The 19,622-nt window shown below is 36.4% G+C and overlaps 1 protein-coding gene across 1 annotated transcript in view; it reads right to left on the bottom strand.

The window, feature by feature from the left end:
* The window catches only part of LOC146893408 (uncharacterized), a 64,521-nt gene that overhangs the window by 9,139 nt on the left and 35,760 nt on the right, over positions 1-19,622 (bottom strand). The window contains exons 14-15 of the mRNA XM_087901366.1: positions 17,982-18,070; positions 473-794 (exon numbers count right to left, since the gene is read on the bottom strand). Of these exons, the coding sequence (XP_087757492.1) occupies positions 473-794; positions 17,982-18,070 (411 nt within the window). The remainder of the gene's footprint in view (positions 1-472; positions 795-17,981; positions 18,071-19,622) is intronic.

A 19,622-nucleotide genomic window follows, 5' to 3' on the forward strand; every position in this document is an offset into this window, starting at 1 on the left:
AACCCTATTCATTGTTATAATTAATACAAATTAGAAATGATAAAATACTTATTTTCCATTTACCAAGCAATAATTTGAATTAAGTGGAAATATTTAACTTTACTTGCCTGCTAATTAAAGGATCTCTGTGTGAAAACAAGTATTTGAGTGTAGTTTTGACTAATCAGGGGTCTGCCTAGTTGTGTGGGAGACCTATTTACTTAAATATTCATGTTTATCTCATATATTTCTGGAGATAAAGCTAATTAAATATGGAAATTGAGAGATGTGAGAGAAAGGACTTCTTCAATGACAATTTAAATTTTACCTGGTGCTCAGATTTATAATGTGTGTGTGCATTATCACCATTATACTTGTTCTTTTGCTTTCTATATATTCAGTTGGTAATATTTTGTTTACTTACAACAGATAGGGTTCTGTTCTGCATACCCACATTGTAAATAGCAAGTATATTTTAAAATGTACGACTTACTTTTCTCTAGATGCCTTTGTACATTTTTTTCTTCACCAATGTCCATAGTGGATGATTGGGGGGTGTCTGTTGAAGCACTCTGTAGTCCTTCATTGTCCATATTGAATGATTGGGGGGTGTCTGTTGAAGCTTCCTGCAGTTCATCAATGTCCATATTGGATGATTGGGGGGTGCCTGCTGACACTTCCTGCAGTCCATTATTGTCCATATTGGATGATTGGGGGGAGTCTGTTGAAGCATTCTGTAGTCCATCATTGTCCATATTGGATGATTGAGGAGTGTCTGTTGATGCTTCCTGCAGTCCATTAGGATCAGACACACTCTGCCAAATGAGTATTGGTAACAAGTTTTAGAAAGGTCTATTTTATTTCTAGGAACATACTTGAATTCCTAATTTTATAAAAATTGTACTTGAAAAGATATGGTGTATATTGGAGACAATTGAAGGCATTTTAATACAAAACTATTAAATAAGTAAAGTTTAAATCTATATTTCATTTCTCATGATACTTCATTATGTAAGAGAAATACAGAAGAGAAGAAACACTCATATTGTAGGACTTAATATGCAAAATTAACAAAAGTAATTATTTGAGATTACATTTTGTTAATACCATTTTTACTTGGAAATGAATTTGGATGATATTTATAAAATTTAAAAAAATGCTTATACTATTATCAGGAAAATTTCTTCAAACACTGTGCTAATTTGAATGCAATTGGCCCCATAACCTCATAGGAAGTGTCACTATGAGGAGGTATGGCCTTGCTAGAGTAGGTGGGACCTTGTTGAAGGAAGTAGGCCACTGTGGGAGATGGCTTTGTGATATGGGGTTCACGTCTGTATGCTGTGAATATGTTTTATTACCATTGATTAATAAAGAGGCTTCTTTGCCTTATGGCAGTGCAGAATAGAGCTGGCTGTAAAAACTAAACCGAGGGCAAGGATCCCCCAAGCCCAAACTCATCCAGCTGCCATCCAAACTACTAGCCACACCAAAACACCTATCCTCCTGCAACCTCAGTGGAACTCTGAGACAAAGCTTGCTCCAATACTGAGGGGACATAAGAGGTGAGTGAACAGCCACACAGTGGGACACCTCAATCTCTAGGACCTCCCCAGTGAGACAAAACCCCTGATCCCTCCTCCAACTCCCTTGGCTTTTCTAGCCAGCCATTTGAACTTTCCTGTGGCTAAGCATTCCCCCAAATCCAAACTCATCCAGCTGTCATCCAAATTACTAGCCACATGAAGCCCCAAACCTGCATATCCTCCTGAAACCTCGGTGGATCTCTGAAACACAGCTTGCTCAAATGCTGAGGGGACTTAAGAAGGACCAAGAGTTTGCTACAACACCGAAGGGATTAAGAGAGAGCATCAAGAAAGCAAACCAGGAGAGAAGACCGAGAGAGAGCTTATAGAGACCTCAGAGGCTTTCTGAGACAGACATTGACAGTAGAGAGCAGACCAAGGAAAACTCCCAAACACTCAGACAGCCACTATAAGGATTGGACCAAGACATAAAGACACTGCTAGCCTCATTTGAAGGAAGAGATGAGCAGACACCAAGGCAAGAATTCCTCCAACAATCTAAAAAGCAACATGGTAACACCAGAACCCAGAGGTCACACAAAAGGAAGACTTGATCATCCTGACCCAGAAGAAATAGAAGAAAATGACTTTAAATGTAACCTTAGGAAAGTTATGGAGATATTTAAAGAGGAAATGGAAAACTCTCTTAAATACATGGAGGAGAAGACAAACAAAAATGGAAGAAATTAATAAATCCCTCAAAGAAAAATCAAGAAAAGACATTCAAACAGTGAAGGAAACAGTTCAAGACATGAAGACTGAAATTCAGGTAATAAAGAAAACGCAAACCAAGGGAATTCTGGATATGGAAAATCTGGGTAAACAAACAGGAACTACAGAAACAAGTATAACCAACAGAATACAAGAGATGGAAGAAAGAATCTCAGGCACTGAAGATACTATAGTGGAAATAGACTCATTGGTCAAAGAAAACATTACATTCAACAAATTTTTAAGACAAAATATCCAGGAAATATGGGACACCATGAAGAGATCAAACCTAAGAATAACAGGCATAGAAGAGGAAGAAGGACTCCAACTGAAAGGCACAGAAAACATATTCAAGAAAAATCATAGAAGAAAGCATTTCCAACCTAAAGAAGGATATCCCTATGAAGGTACAAGAAGCTTATAGAACAACAAATAGACTGTATCAAAAATAATCTCCTTGCCATATAGTAATCAAAACACAAAACATACAGAATAGAGAAAAATATTAAGAGCTGCAAAGGAAAAAGTCAAGTGACATATAAATGTAGACCTATCAGAACTACACCCGACTTCTCAATGGAAACCATGAAAGCCAGGTCTTGGATAGATGGGCTTCAGACACTAAGAGACCATAGATGCAATCCTAGACTACTATACCCAGCAAAGCATTCATTCATCATTGATGGAGAAAACAAGATATTCCATGACAAAAACAAATTTTAACATATGTATCCCCAAACCCAGTCTTACAGAAAGTATTAGAAGGAAAACCCCACCCAAGGAAGCCAACTAAACTCACAAAAACATAGGTATCTGATAACCCACCACAAGAATAACCCAATGGAAGTGAAACATACAAAAACTACTACTGAAAAACAACCAGAATTAACAACCACTGGTCACTAATATCACTTAATATCAATGGACTCAATTCATCTACAAAAAGACACAGGCTAAGAAAATGGATAGGAAAGCAGGATCCAGCTTTCTACTGTTTACAAGAAAAATACCTCAACCTCCAAGACAGATACTACCTCAGAGTAAATGGTTGGGAAATGGTTTTCCAATCAAATGAACCAAAGAAACAAGCAGGTGTAGCTATCCTAATATCTAAAACAAAATTCATTTCAAACTAAAATCAGTCAGAAGAGATGGAGAAGGACATTTTATATTTATAACAGGAGCATTTCATCAATATGCAGTCTCAATCATGAACATCATCTATGCTCCCAATACAAGAGCACCTACATATGTAAAAGAAATATTACTAAAACTCAAATCACACAAGAAACCCCACAAATTAATAGTAGGAGATTTCAACACAACGTTTTTGCCAATGGACAGGTCAACCAGACAGAAACTTAACAGAGAAATAAAAGAACTAACAGCTGTTATGAATTAAATGGACTTAACTGACATCTATAGAACATTCCACCCAAGCACAAAAAATATACTTTCTCAGCACCTCATGGAACCTTCTCTAAAATTGATCACATACTCAGTAACAAAGCAAACCTCCAAAGATGCAAAAAAATTGGAGTAACCCCCTGTGTCTTATCGGATCACCATGCATTCAAGTTAGAATTTAACAAAAATACTACTCTCGTAAAGCCTACTAACTCATGGAAACTGAATAGTGAACTACTGAATTACCCTGGGTCAAGGATGAAATAAAGAAAGAAATTAAAGATTTCTTTGAATTCAATGAAAATGAAGGCACAGCATATCCAAATCAGTGGGACACCATAAAAGCAGTGCTAAGAGAAAAGTTCATAGCACTAAGTGCCCATATAAAGAAAATGTAGAAAGCTCACATTACTGACTTAACAGCACACCTGAAAGATATAGAATAAAAAGAAGCAGACTCACCCAAGAGGAGTAAAAGACAGGAAATAATCAAATAGAGGGCTGAAAACAATATAAAGAATCAATTAAAAAAAGAGCTAGTTCAATGAGAAAATCAACAAGATGGACAAACTCTTATCCAAACTAATCAAAAGGCAGAAAGCGATCATCCAAATTAACAAAATCAAAAATGAAAAGGGGGACATAACAACAGACACTGAAGAAATTCAGAAAATCATAAGGTCATACGACAAAAAACCTGTACTCCACAAAATTGAAAAATGTAAAAGAAATGAACAATTTTTTATATAGATACCATATACCAAAATTAAGTCAAGACGAGGTGAGCAATATAAATAGAGCTATAAACTGTTAGGAAATAGAAGCTGTCATCAAAAACCTTCCAACCAAAAAAAGACCAGGGCCCGATGGTTTTAGTGCAGAATTCTAACAGAACTTCCAAGATCTAACACCTACACTCCTCAAAGTGTTCCACATAATAGAAACAGAAGGGACATTGCCCAACTCTTTTTATGAGACTACAGTTACTCTGATACCAAAACCAGGCAAAAACTCAACCAAGAAAGAGAAGTACAGACCAGATTCACTCATGAATATGGATGTAAAAACATTCCATAAAACACAGACAAACTGAATCCAAGAACACATCAAAAAATATCATCCATCATCAACAAGTTGGCTTTATCCCAGAGACACATCCACTGTGTCAGCTCAGCGATATTTCTAACCAGCAAGGGGCACTGAGTTCTAGTAGACATCCATCAGAGGGGTGAGTTTGCTTTTGGCCCGCTGGCAGAGGCCCAGCGAGGAAGAGTTCAGACTTTCCCCGAACCCCTAGACTCCCAGGTAACCCTGTAGTTTTGGCTCCCCCCTGATAAGCTCTCCCACCTGCCATCCCAGCTTCCATCCAGGTACACCTTCCTATATTTCTCCCTTCCCCCTGGGGCCATAAAATTTCCCCAGCTCAGCTGCCTTGTGCACTGGGCCTGGGCTGTAGGTGCATCCCCACAGGAGGCAGTTCCTGTGTTTTAAAAGCCTGCCTGAGGACAGGTGGGCCCTGTGCCAGCTCAGCGACATTCCTGACCAGCAAGGGTCACTGACTTCCAGCCGACATCCATCTGAGGGGTGAGTTTGCTTCTGGCCAATGGCAGAAGCCCGTCGAGGAAGACTACAGACTTTCCCCAAACCCCTTGACTCCCAGGTCACCCTGTAGTGGTGGCTCCAACCTGCTAAGCTCTCCTGCCTCCTACCCAGCTTCCATCCAGGTACACCTTCCTATATTTCTCCCTTCCTCCTGGGGCCATAAAATTTTCCCAGCTCAGCTGCTTTGTGCACTGGGCCTGGGCTGTAGGCGCAACCAAAAAGGAGGGAGTGCCTGTGTTTCAATAGCCTGCCTGAGGAAAGGTAGGCCTTCTGTCAGTGAAGTCCCTACCCAACAAGGGAACCTGTCCCGGTACCAGAAGTTCCAATAGAGAGAATTTGAAGGAAGAGATGGGCAGACGCCAAGGCAAGACCTCCTCCAACAATCTGAAAAACAACATGAAAACACCAGATACCAACGACCCAGCAGTAGAAGGAATTGAACACCTTAATCCAGAAGAAGTGGAAAAAAGGGCCATTATAAAAACAATAGAGTCCCTTAAACAGGATATGAATAACTCCCTTAAAGAATTGAATGAGATTGGCCTGTAATTCTCTTTCTTGGTTGTGTCTTTGTGTGGTTTTGGTATCAGGGTAACTGTAGCTTCATAAAAAGAGTTAGGCAATGATTCTTCTGTTTCTATATTGTGAAATACATTAAGGAGTATAGGTATTAGCTCTTCCTGGAAGTTCTGGTAGAATTCTGCATTGAAACCATCTGGTCCTGGGCTTCTTTTGGTAGGGAGATTTTTGATAACAGCTTCCAATTCTTCAAAACTAGCAGGTCTATTTAGATTGTTCACCTGTTCTTGGTTCAACTTTGGTATATGGTACTTATCTAAAAAAAATGTCCATTTCTTTTACATTTTCCAACTTTGTGGCATATAAACTTTCGTAGTAAGATCTAACGAATCTCTGAATTTTCTCTGTGTCTGTGGTTATGTCCCTCTTTTCATTTCTGATCCTATTAATTTCCATGTTCTCTCTCTGCCGTTTGATTAGTTTGGATAGGGGTTTGTCAATCTTGTTGATTTTCTCCAAGAACCAGCTTTTTGTTTCATTGATTCTTTGGATTGTTTTCTGTGTTTGTATTTTGTTGATTTCAGCCCTCAGTTTGATTATTTCCAGTCTTCTACTCTTCCTGGGTGAATCAGCTTCCTTTTTTTCTAGAGCTTTCAAGTGTGCTGTTAAGTCTCCAATGTGTGCTTGCTCCGTTTTCTTTAATTGGGCACTTAGTGCTATGAACTTTCCTCTTAGCACTGCTTTCATAGTGTCCCATAGGTTTGAATACGTTGTGTCTTTATTTTCAGTAAATTCAAGGAAGAGTTTAATTTCTTTCTTTATTTCTTCCTTGACCCAGGGGTGATTTAGTAGTTGACTGTTCAACTTCCTTGAGTTTGTTGGCTTCCTGGGGGAAGCATTGTTGTTGAATTCTAATTTTAATCCATGGTGATCTGACAAGACACAGGTTATTACTAATATTTTTTTTTGTATCTGTGGAAGTTTTCTTTGTTACCGAGTATGTGGTCAATTTTCGAGAAGGTTCCATGAGCTGCAGAGAAAAAGGTATATTCTTTCCTATATGGGTGAAGTGTTCTATAGATGTCTGTTAAGTCCATTTGATTCAATACCTCCAATAAATCTCTTATTTCGCTGTTAGGTTTCTGTCTGATTGACCTGTCCATTGGTGAAAGAGGAGTGTTGAAGTCTCCTACTATTAGTGTGTGTGGTTTGATGACTGCCTTGAGTTCTAGAAGAGTTTCTTTTACATATGCGGGTGCCTTTATATTAGGAGCATAGATATTCAGAGACATTCAATCTCAGAAGATTGAGACTTCCTCCTGATAAATTGTTCCAGTTATGAGTATGAAATATCCATCTCCATTTCTTCTGATTGATTTTAGTTTGAAGTCGATTTTCTTAGATATTAGAATGGCCACACCCGCTTGTTTCTTAGGTCCATTTGCTTGGAAAACCTTTTCCCTACCCTTTACTCTGAGTAGGTGTCTGTCTTTGTGTTTGAGGTGTGTTTCTTGTAAACAGCAGAATGTTGGATCCTGTTTTCGTATCCAATCTCTAAGTCTGTGCCTCTTTATAGGTGAATCGAGTCCATTGATATTAAGTGATATTAATGACCAGTGGTTGTTGACTCTGGTCATTTTTTTTTTAGGTAGCAGAGTGTATGTGCTTTCCTTCTTTGATTTGTGCTTGTGAATGGTCGTTAGATGTTTGAGTTTTTGTAGGCAGTGTTGGAAATGTTGGACTCCTTCGGTTGTGATTTTCCTTCTAATATTCTCTGTAAGGCTGGATTAGTAGCTACGTATTGTTTAAATTTGTTTTTATCCTGGAATATTTTGTTTTCTCCATTGATAGTGAACAATAGCTTGGCTGGGTATAGTAGTCTGGGCTTGCATCCATGGTCTCTTAGTTTCTGCAGTACATCTACCCAGGACCTTTTGGCTTTCCTGGTTTCCATAGTGATGTCTAATTAACCCAATTAAAAAATGGGGTACTGAACTGAACAGAGAATTCACAACAGATGAACTTCGAATGGCCAGAAGACACTTAAGGTCATGCTTAACCTCTTTAGCGATCAGGGAAATGCAAATCAAAACCACTTTGAGATACCATCTTACACCTGTCAGAATAGCTAAAGTCAAAAACACCAATGATAGCCTATGCTGGAGAGGATGTGGAGTGAGGGGAACACTCATCCATTGTTGGTGGGAATGCAAACTTGTGCAGCCACTGTGGAAATCAGTGTGGCGGTTTCTCAGGAAACTGGGAGTCAACCTCCCTCAGGACCCAGCAATTCCACTCTTGGGAATATACCCAAGAGATGCCCTATCATACTACAAGAGTATTTGTTCAATTATGTTCATAGCTGCACTATTTGTAATAGCCAGAACCTGGAAACAACCTAGGTGCCCCTCAATAGAAGAATGGTTAAAGAAGGTGTGGAACATATATACATTAGAGTTTTACTCAGCGGTAAAGAACAATGACATCTTGAATTTTGCATGCAAATGGATGGAAATAGAAAACGCTTTACTGAGTGAGGTAACCCAGACCCGAAAATAGGAATATGGTATGTACTAACTCATTAGTGGATTCTAGCCATAGTTAAAGGTCTTTGAGTCTATAATTTGTAATCTAGAAAATTGGACATTTTCCTGAAGAAAATTTATATAGTTATCCTCCTGGATAATAGAACTAGGCAAGATTGCCAAGCAAACTTGGGTGCATGGGGCGTGGGGGGTTGAAGTAAGGGAAGATGGTTAGGGAGAGGGGAAAGGGTGAGAATTGGGGATGGCTTGGGGGAATGGGAGGGGGGAGGGAGGAATGATGGTTATGGGAGCAGGGAAGTTTATATCGCAACTACGGGAGCCATTCTAGGGTTTGAAGAGACTTGATTCTGGAGGGGTTCCCAGTAAAAATTAAATAAACAAAGAAATAAAAAGAAAAATAAAAAAAGAAAAAGAAAACGTTTTACAGAGTCAGGTGAGTCAGAACCAAAAAGAGGATTAAGGTATGTATTCACTCATAAGTGGATTCTAGCCATAATTAAAGGTCTTTGAGCCTATTATTCGTGACACTAGAGAAGCTAAATAAGAAGTTGAACCTGAAGAAAATTCAGATAGTTTTCCTCCTGGAGATTGGAAATAGACAAGAGTCCCAGGTAACCACGGGTGCATGGGGAGGAGGGAGGGTAGTTGGAAGAGGAGAGGGTTAAAGAGAAGGGAGCAGGGGAGGAATGGGGAATGCTCGGGGGACTGGGAGGGGAGATGGAGGAAGGATAGATATGGGTTCAGGGAAGAACATATCTCAACTATGGAAATCAGTTTAGGGTTTACTAGAGACTTGATTGTAAATGGGATCCCAGGTCCAAGGAGAGATCCCCAGATTGTTCTCTGGACAGAGGAGAGGGTCTCTGAACTGGCCTTGGCCCATAACCATACTGATGAATATTTCGCTTATCATCATAGATCCTTCATCTGGCAATGGATGGAGATAGAGACGGGAACCCATGTTGGAACACTGGACTTAACTCACTAGGTCCAAGCAAGAAGCAGAAGGAAGGAGAACGTGAGCAGGGAGGGCAAGATCAGAGGGAACCTTCATCCGGCGATGAATGGCGATACAGACGGAGAACCACATTGGAGCTCCGGACTGAGCCCCCCAAGGTACAAAGGAGGAGCAGAAGGAGGAAGAATAAGAAAAAGGAAATCAGGACCGCAAGGGGAGCGATCACCCACTGATACAAGGGGACTGATCTAATGAGATTTCACCAAGGCCAGTTAGACTGGGACTGAACAAGCACATGATACAACTGGATTCTCTGAATGTGGTCCTATTCACTGAATGTGGCTGGCCAGGAATCTTTCTGAAAAGCCATTGACAATGACTCTGGGACTTGTTTCCTCTGCATATACTGGATTTTTGGGGATCCAGTCTGTTTGGATACTCACCTTCTTGGACCTGGAGGGAGCAGGGAGGAACTTGAACTTCCCACAGGGCAAGAAACCCTGACTGCTCTTAGGGATGGAGAGGGAGGAGAGGGAAGAGGAGAGGGAGTGGAGGGAGTGGGTGGGTGTTGGGAGGAGGGTCGAAAATGGAAACTTTCATATTTTAATAAAAAAAAAAAGAATTGGATGAGAAGTATAAAAAAGTTTGAAGAGATGAGTAAAGAAATGGATGAGAAGTATAACAAAAAGTGTGAAGAAATGAGTAAATCCATAAATGATACCCTGGGAAACCAAGAAAAAACAATCAAACAGGTAAAGAAAACAGTTCAAGAATTGAAAACTAAAATGGAGGCAATGAAGAAAACACAAACCGAGAACCGGCTGGATATGGAAAACCTAGGTAAATGAAAGGAGACTACAAAATCAAGCATAACCAATAGAGATCAAAGAAAACAGCAAATCCAACAAATTCTTGGATTGGTATTGTTTTTTTTAAATTTAATAAATTTTAACAAGAACCATAAAATCACAGATTAAGATCATTTTTAATGTTAACATTGCAAAATTGAAGGAAAAGAAAAATTTAATTTTAAATCTGATTTTTCAAAGTAAATAAATCAGATATAATTAACAGCAATATCAAAAACTGAATTGAATGCAGGGAAAAGAAGGCAGTGTCAGAAAGATGCCATTCCCAAGGAAAAAGATCCACAGAACCTTATTGGTAAACCATGACCCCCGTGATAAAATGCAAATTAGTAGAAATGGCTTAATTTGAGATATAAAAGTTTTTTTTAATATGAAATCCAAGCTTATGGACCAAACATTGCTGTAATAAATATAGCTTCTGTGAGATTATTTGAGTATGGGCAGCTAAGAAATCAATGTGCAATCTCTAATTACAAAATGATGCCCATCATCTGGTATGGATCCACATACAACCTAAAAAAAAACTTTTAAGAAAGAGGGATATAGATTCACAAAAAATGGGAGCCAAGGTATCCTTTTTTTCAGATAGTCTATTTGAAGACTACAAGCAGAGATATAGCTCCTTTAAGAAATGGCTTCCTGGTTTGTACTGGCAGTGTTAATGCCTCTGGCTCTTTTTAGAGGTCCTTCTACAAAGCACTAGGTGTTTGGTAGCAGAGTGATATAAATTTCTCAATGGTGATATAGACCCACTGCATCCCTTTAGCTGGGGTGGTGATCATGGCTCACAGAGGCAGTGAACATGCTTCTGCCATGTGGGATGGGGTAGAGCCAATGGGAAAAGCTGCAGCATTAGTCTTAGCCACACCTGTTTAGCATTAAAAAAGTACTCCTGGTCAGAAAATGATTACAAGTATGCAATAAAGAGAGATTCAGACAAAAATTAACCTTTAAACGGGACACAGAGTGTCTGGAAAATGTATATAGGATTAAGAAAAAGAAAAAAAAATGAAAATGGATATAGGCAGTTATAGAAATAAATAGTTTTATAAAATAAAACAAAGACTTAAAAGGGGACAGGAAAAGTCATATAAAAGTACAGTCATAGATTAAATGAGTACAGAAAATAAGATAAATATTAAAAGGTAATAGAGTTTTAAAAAGCTACATAAAAATAGAACATATACAGAGAGTCTGGATTATGTATACTATTGTGTTTTCTTTGAATTTTGGACTGTTAATGAGCTAGCTGCAGAGAGATATCTGATTCTGGAGGCTGCAAAATTAAACCTACATATATATTTTAAAGGTATCTTGACTTAAAACTTTGAGTCTAAGTATATATTAGTTTGAAAAAGAACTTCTGCTCTTGTTTCCACAGAAAATGAGAACCTGTGAATTCCTTGAAGGCTAATGTGGTTTTATGGAACAAGATACCCTGAAAGGTCTCTGTGAACCCCCCAAATACTTTGCTCAACAAACAGTATGAAGTAGTTTGAAGAATACTACACCTAAGTTCCCAAAATGTTTATTATCATTGTAAAACTGTTGATTATAAATGCTTAATGGTCCCAGTCAATCAATTTTTTTTTTTACAAAATAGGGGGATATCATATAGTGATGAATACTTTGCATTGGTATGGATCTTGGTCTATTGATACAAATTTAAGATCAATTTTGTTACACTGTCTATATGTATTTCTGCTCTTGTTTAAGGTATTGTGTTTGTGAAGCTCATTTTAAAATGTAATGTATAGTTATAAATACAGATTAATAGATAATCATCTTTAATACACTTTTAGTCATGTTATTTAGGTTTATTAGATATACAGAGATATATTTCAGATGGATCGCTATTTTTCAAACCTTTTAAAGACCTATAAAATATTGCATTAAAAAGGTTTTAAGAACTTAGATTTTTCTCTATGGTAATACATGTCTTCTGGCAGCACCAATTGCTTCAAGAGGATGATTGGCATCTAAGAGACTCCTTATGGAGTTTGCTAGCCATTTTGGCAGAAATTGCTCTTGCCTGGACTACTTGAAGGTATGTTATATGAATTGGACATTTAGGACACACAAAAAATGACTGCTAAACTTGCCAAAAGAAAGTGAAACAGTATTTTAGGGTTTCTGCTTCATGGAAGAGTTTGCCAGACATTCTGCAGGACACAGAAAAAAGTGACTGACAAACTGTCAATACAGGGAAAACAGTCTTTCAAAATTTCTGCTTCATAAAAAAGTCTTCCACATACTATGGTCCTGTAGCCTGAAGATGCATGCTCCAATTTTACAGAAGAACTTTGGGTTACTGTCCAGGCATCAAGATGTCTCTGTCAATTCTAAAGCTCTGAAAGTTACTTACAATGTGTTTCCTGTTTACTTAGCTAATTTTATATCCTTCTGGTGTCTTTAATGGAGCTGAAGACTAGATAGTTATAGTTTTCCTTAGTTACAATAAAAGGTAAATTAGATAAAACTTTAGACTCAAAAAGGTAAAATAGATAATAAAATGTTTTCTTTAACTTAGCTAGATACAAATAGACTAAATATTTTAACTATAATTTTTGCTTGATAACTGTTTTGTTATATGTAATTTTACTATGTTAAAGTTAATATCTTCCTTTTTATTTATATAGAAAAGGGAAGATGATGTGGAATTCCCCTCTGTATGCTGTGAATATGTTTTAGTACTATTGGTTAATAAAGAAGCTACTTTGGCCTATGGCAGGGCGTAATAGTGAAAGCTAGGGAGGAAAACTAAACTGAAGGCAGAGAGAAAGAAGTTGACCTCAGGCAGATACCATGTAGCTGCTCAGGAGAAAGGTGCCAGAACCTTACTGGTAAACCATGAGCCTTGTGGTAAAATACAAATTAATAGAAATGGGCTAATTTAAGATGTAAGAATTAGTTAATAAGAAACTTGACCTCGTAGGCCAAAGTGTTATAATTAATATAGTTTCTGTGTGATTATTCAGGTCTGCGGGACCAGGAAACCAAGGCCATCTCTTTTTACAGCTTTGAAGTCTTCTGTGCTCAAGCTATGCCCGGAGCAGACACACAACAGGCTTTTTCCTACCTGTTGATAAAGATGTAGAACTCTCAGTTCCTAATACACACCCCTGTCTCCCCATGCTGTCATGTTCCACAATCTGGCTCTTTGGAGCCTATTCCCTCTATGGAAAGATACCTTGTTCAGCCTAGATACAGGGGAAATGACTTTGGTCCTGCCTCAATGATGTGACAGACTTTGTTGACTCCTCATGGAAGACCTCACCCTCTCTGAAGAGTAGATGGGAGTGAGGTGGGGAAAAGCTGGAAGAAGTCAGAGACTGGGAACAGAAGGAACTGGGATTGGTATGTAAAATAATACTGTGTTAAAAATTAAAATTAAAAAATTCTGAATCTGGAATCAACCCCAATTAAAAGTTTTTCTTTATAAAAATGTCCACATTGTGGTATTTCTTCTCAGCAATAGATGTCCTGACTAACACGAATAGTATTGACTTATATTTTTCCAATTTGTTTCCCTTTTATTTTCTTCTTCTGATTTATTGCTCCAGGTAATACTTTGAGCACAATATTGAAAATGAGTGAGGCCGATTGACAACCCTGTCTTTTCATGACCTAAATGAGTAACATATTTTCTACCATTTAGGACGATGTTGGCTGTGAGTTTCTCATTATATAACTTTAATTCTGTTGAGGTATGTTCCTTCTTGTCCTCCTCTCTTTGGCACTGTTATCAGGAAGATACACTGGATTTTGGCAAAGGCCTTATCTGTATCTATTGAGAAGATAAGGTGATTTTTGTCTGCAGTCCATTTTTGTGTTTTGTTAAATATATTTATGTACATATTTCAAAGCATCTCTGCATTTCTAAGACAGAAACAATTTGATCATGATGTTTCATCTTTTTGACATGCGTCTGTTTTCACTTTGTAAGCTATTTTACTGAGTAACTTTGAATCTTTGTTCAAAGGCTATTGTGAAGATATTGACTGCTTTCCTCAAATATAATATCCAGAGCTTACTATATCAGCATCATGCCAGTATTCACTAAAGGAAACTCTATGAGTTCAAAACATTTTAAAATACCTTCACAATGTACCAACACTACAGTGAGCATAATATTTTATGCTGTTTCTGTGAACAGATTGTATAAATTGGAAATATATTGTGCATTGCATTGTGTGAACTCTTTTCCTTAGTCACTTCTTAAAAATGTGTCTAATATGTAAGTGGATGATTAAAAGAAAATAATTATTTTTTTGAAATAAGCAAAAGAATATTTTAGTTGTATATTCATGACAATGCCAGAATTGTAGAAGTGAACATTCTCTTATAGTCTATTAGTCTATTAATTGGATTATATGATCAAATTTCCTCTTCAAGCAAAGACCTTGAAAACATCCAATGACCCAATGAAAACTGTGAACTTTCAATCTTGCTGTGATTGACTGCAAATAGGAAACTACAGTTTTTCGTTTTTTCCTTTGATTTACTATGGGAATTACAACTTTTTTATACCACTTATTTTTTCTTGGATTTTGGGAATTTATTCCTCATCTTTTAATATACATATATTTTATTAATAAATATAATGTGGCTTACTTATCATGAGCAGTTGAACCATTGAGCATAGTGGCATCAATATAATGGATCACTGTGGTACTTTGTGGGAGAAATAAGTGATCGAGTACTTTACAACTCACGTAAGACATGGGTCCATAGAATTAATATATTTATGAGGTAGAATAGTCAAAACATATTGATGGTCATACTAACTTAAAACCAATTATTTTTCATGACCTTTATGAGTAAGTACAGTGGAAATATTTATAAGAGCAATAGCTGCATACCAGGTATAAGGGATGTGTTAGTTTACCCAAGTAAAGAAACCACATGTGGTATTGGAGTTGCAATTGGTGTCACTACTTGATTAAATTGTGGTAAGCAGCCTTTGTTCTTTAAAATCCATCCATCTATAGACAGAAATAGAGGAGATAAATAGAGTTGTGGTGAATACCATCATCATTGCATTCTTCAAACCCAGGTCTACACAAAATGCTAGAAGGAAATCTCCAACCCAAGGAAGTTGGCTACATCAACAAAAACACAGACAATAGATGATCTCATAGCAGCAAATCCCAAAGAAGTGAAAAATTCACAAATTAACATCACTAACAATGAAAAGTAAATTAACAGGAGATAGCAATCACTGGTCATTTATATCCCTTAATATAAATGGACTCAACTCACCTATAAAAAGGCACAGGGTAACAGATTGGATACAAAAGCAGAATTCATCCTTCTTCTGCATACAAGAAACATATCTCCACCTCAAAGACAAACATTGCCTCAGAGTAAAGGGTTGGGACAAATATACCAATCAAATGAACCTAAGAAACAAGCAGGTGTAGCTATCCAAATATCTAACATTATAAACTTCAAGCTAAAATCCATCAAAAAAGATAAAGTAGGCCATTTCATAATAGTTACAGGAACAATCCATCAGGAGGAAATCACAATACTGAACATCTATACCCCAAATACAAGGGCACCCTCATATGTAAAAGAAACACATCTAAAGCTTAAATCATACATTAAACCACACACACTAATAGTATGAGACTTCAACACTCCCCCCTCACTACTGGACAGGTCAGTCAGACAAAAAATGAACAGAGAAATGGGAGATTTAACAAATGCTATGACTCATAAGGACTTAACAGATATCTATAGACTATTCCATAAAAACATAAAAGAAAAAAGTTTCTTATCAGCACCTTATGGAACCTTCTTTTAAATTGACCACATATTTGGAAACAAAAAATTCAACATATACAAAAAAATTGGAATAACCCCATGTATCTTATCACATCACCATGGCTGAAAACTAGAATTCAACAGCAACACTAATTCCAGAAGGCCCACAGACACATGAAAAATAAACAATGCTCACCTCCATCCTCAATGGGTCAGGGAAGAAATAAAGGCAAGACTTCCTAAAATTCAATGAAAATGACAACACAACATATCCAAATTTATGGGACACAAAGCACTTAAGAGAAAAGTTCATAGCACTAAATACCTACATAAAGAAACCGGAAAAATCCCACACTAGTCAATTAAGAGAACATTTGAAAGCTTTAGAACAAAAAGAACCAAACTCACCTAAGAGAACTAGATGGCAGGAAATAATCAAATTGAGAGCTGAAATCAACAAAATAGAAACAAAGAAAACAATACAAAGAATCAATGAGACAATGAGTTGGTTCTTTGAGAGAATCAACAAAATAGACAAACCTTTATCCAAACTAACCAAAAGGAAGAGAAAGAATATCCAAATGAACAAAATCAGAAATGAAAAAGGGGGGCATAACAACAGACACAAAGGAAATACAGAGAATCATTAGGTTATTTTGAAAACCTTTATTCCACAAAATTGGAAAACATAAAGAAAATGGACAACTTTCTGGATAAATATCACTTGCCAAAATTAAATCAAGACCAGATAAGAAAATTGAACAGATCTATAACTGATGAAGAAATAGAAAGAGTCATCAAAAGCCTCCCAACCAAAAAAAGCCTTGGACCAGATGGTTTCAACTCAGAATTCTACAAGACTTCCAAAGAACTAATACTAACACTCCTCAAATTATTTCACACAATAGTAACACAAAAGAACAGAAGTTCTTTTAATGAGGCTTCAATTACCCTGATACCCAAACCACAGAAAGACTTTACTAAGAAAGAGAATTACAGACCAATCTCACTCATGAACATTGATGTAAAAATACTACATAAAATACTGGCAAATCGAATCCAAGAACACATCAGAACCATCATCCACCATGATCAAGTCGGATTCATCTTAGAAATGCAGGGATGGTTTAACATACAAAAATCTGTCAACATAATTCTCCGTACAAACAAACTGAAAAATAAAAACCACATGATCATCTCATTAGATGCTGAAAAACTTTCAACAAAATACAACATCCCTTCATGATAAAGGTCTTGGAGAGAGAAGTGATACAAGGAACATACCTAAACAGAATAAAGACAATATACAGAAAGCCAACAGACAGCATCAAAATGAATGGAGAGAAACTCTGAGCAATTCCACTGAAATCAGGAACAAGACAAGGTTGTCCATTCTTTCCATATCTATGAAATACAGTTCTTGAGGTTTTAGATAAAGTGATAAGACAATAAAAGGTGATCAAGGGAATAGTAATCAGAAAAGAAGAAGTTAAACTCTCACTGTTTGCTGATGATATGATAGTTTACATAAGCAATCCCAAAAACTCTACCAAGGAACTTCTACAACTCAGAAACGCTTTAAGTAATGTAGCAGGTTACAAGATCAAGTAAAAAAAAATCAGAAGTCCTCCTGTACATAGATGATAAAAGGGCTGGAGAGAAATTTGAGGCTTCACAATAGCCTCAAATAGCATAAAATATCTCGGAGTAACTCTAACCAAACAAATGGAAGACTTGCATGACAAGAACTTTAAATACTTGATGAAAGAAATTGAAGAAACTCGTGTGTTTAAGTACATTAAAAATGAAGCAATTACACTTATCAGACATTTGCTTACTATACACCAAGGAAAAATATGTCATGGGATTCTAAGAATATTTTATAATTAGTAAGTGATTAAATACTGTCATTTTAATACTAAATTATTGATATGTTGACTGTATAAGGTGGTTTAAACTATATCATGTAGGCCTGTGGCAATATTATTGAAGTAAATAATAGGAAATGAGAAATTGAAATTGAAATTTTACATACAAATTCTTGATTTTCTTCAATCTTATCAAGACTTTCTTCTTTTTCCATTTCATATTCCTGTATTTCTTCAACTAGTTCTCCTGAGAAATCTGTATCATTTACATAAAAATATGAAACAATTAGGCAAAATAATACTCAATAAAAAGAAATAGTTTTAAAAAAGGAATTATTTAAAGTTAACTATTTTATTTTTTATATGTTATTCCCATTAACCACATAGATTATGGTTATATTTATATCCTCAGGAAATCTTGTAATTGTAGAAATATTAACATTTCATAGGTACTATATATTGCTAGTTTTGAGTCATACTTGCTTTATATGATTTGTTAGAGAACTCATAAATGACATATATGCTTACATCCACTATGAAGATAATGGAGGAAAATAACATGCTCATCATGTACACTTTTCTTGCCTTGTAAGAGTAACTTTAAATAACTCAGTGATCACTTCATCAAAATTATACTTAGTTTTCCAAACATTTTTCTGTGAACAAGATTACATACTTATGGTCTACACTGAAAACTTGCTCTTTTATGACACATTTTAGCATATGGAGTCATTATGTTCTATACACCTTATTTTTCCAAGAAAAATGAGCATTGCTATCTTTTTGGCTAACTTAATTCAAGATAATGCTTAAGCCCTTCTTTGTCACTTCAGCTGAAACCCATTTTATTTACAGGTGTATCCATTTTTCTCCTTGAAATGCAGGAATTATATTTAAGTTTAACCTTAGATCAAAAGATTTCATTTGATTTTGTTTTTTATTTCCCTTTAATTTCTTAGTGTGATCCTGACAGGCTTTGACATTAGCTTTTGAAAGTCAGACTCTCCAGACGTGGTTTCTTTACTGATATAACGCCTGTTCTGATGCAGACAGATTGAGTTCAGACAACAGAGTACAGAGAAATAAAAAGAATGGAAAAACAAACAAGATATGCATATAAGCTATGAGATTTTTCTTTTCTTTTTTTTTAAAGACTAGTCAAGTGCAGTAGTGAGAAGGGGGGAAAGTGTAGAACAGGAGTTCAATCTGTAACTAACTGTGAACAATCAATTGAGATAACTCACTACCTTCGGACCAGCCAATTATGGGATTTTTCAATGACTACTCTGTCATATGATATTGTGCCTTAATTTATTGAAACAGATTATAGATATGATTTAAAAATACCGGTAATTTTGCCTGTCAATCAATTACAATGCACTACAGCTGTGTTATATATTATACTTTTCCAGTCAGGTAGTTTATTTTAAGTGTGAATTCTGAGACCCATGTATCCAGAAATCATATTCAAACACTGTGGAAGACTTATTAGTCTCATGATTGACTTCTGTAAGTCACTAAAACAAAGAAAATACATGCTTGAAAATTTAAGTGATTGAACCTGATTATTAAATATTGCTACCATATTGTCGGAGGCTGCTCGTTTGTTCCCAGTCACTCAGACCCAAAATAATTATACAGAAATTATATTAATTAAATCACTGCTTGGCTTTTTAACTTTTGCATATTTCTAGTTAACCCTTACATCTTAACTTAGCTCATTTCTATTAATCTGTTATTGCCACGTGGTTGTGCTCTACTGGAAAGGTTCCGGCCAGTGTCCGGCATCTGTCTCCTGTGGCGACTGT

This window comes from Myodes glareolus, chromosome 24 (genome assembly GCF_982192425.1).
Source record: "Myodes glareolus chromosome 24, mMyoGla1.1, whole genome shotgun sequence".
Classification (NCBI taxonomy): Eukaryota; Metazoa; Chordata; class Mammalia; order Rodentia; family Cricetidae; genus Myodes; species Myodes glareolus.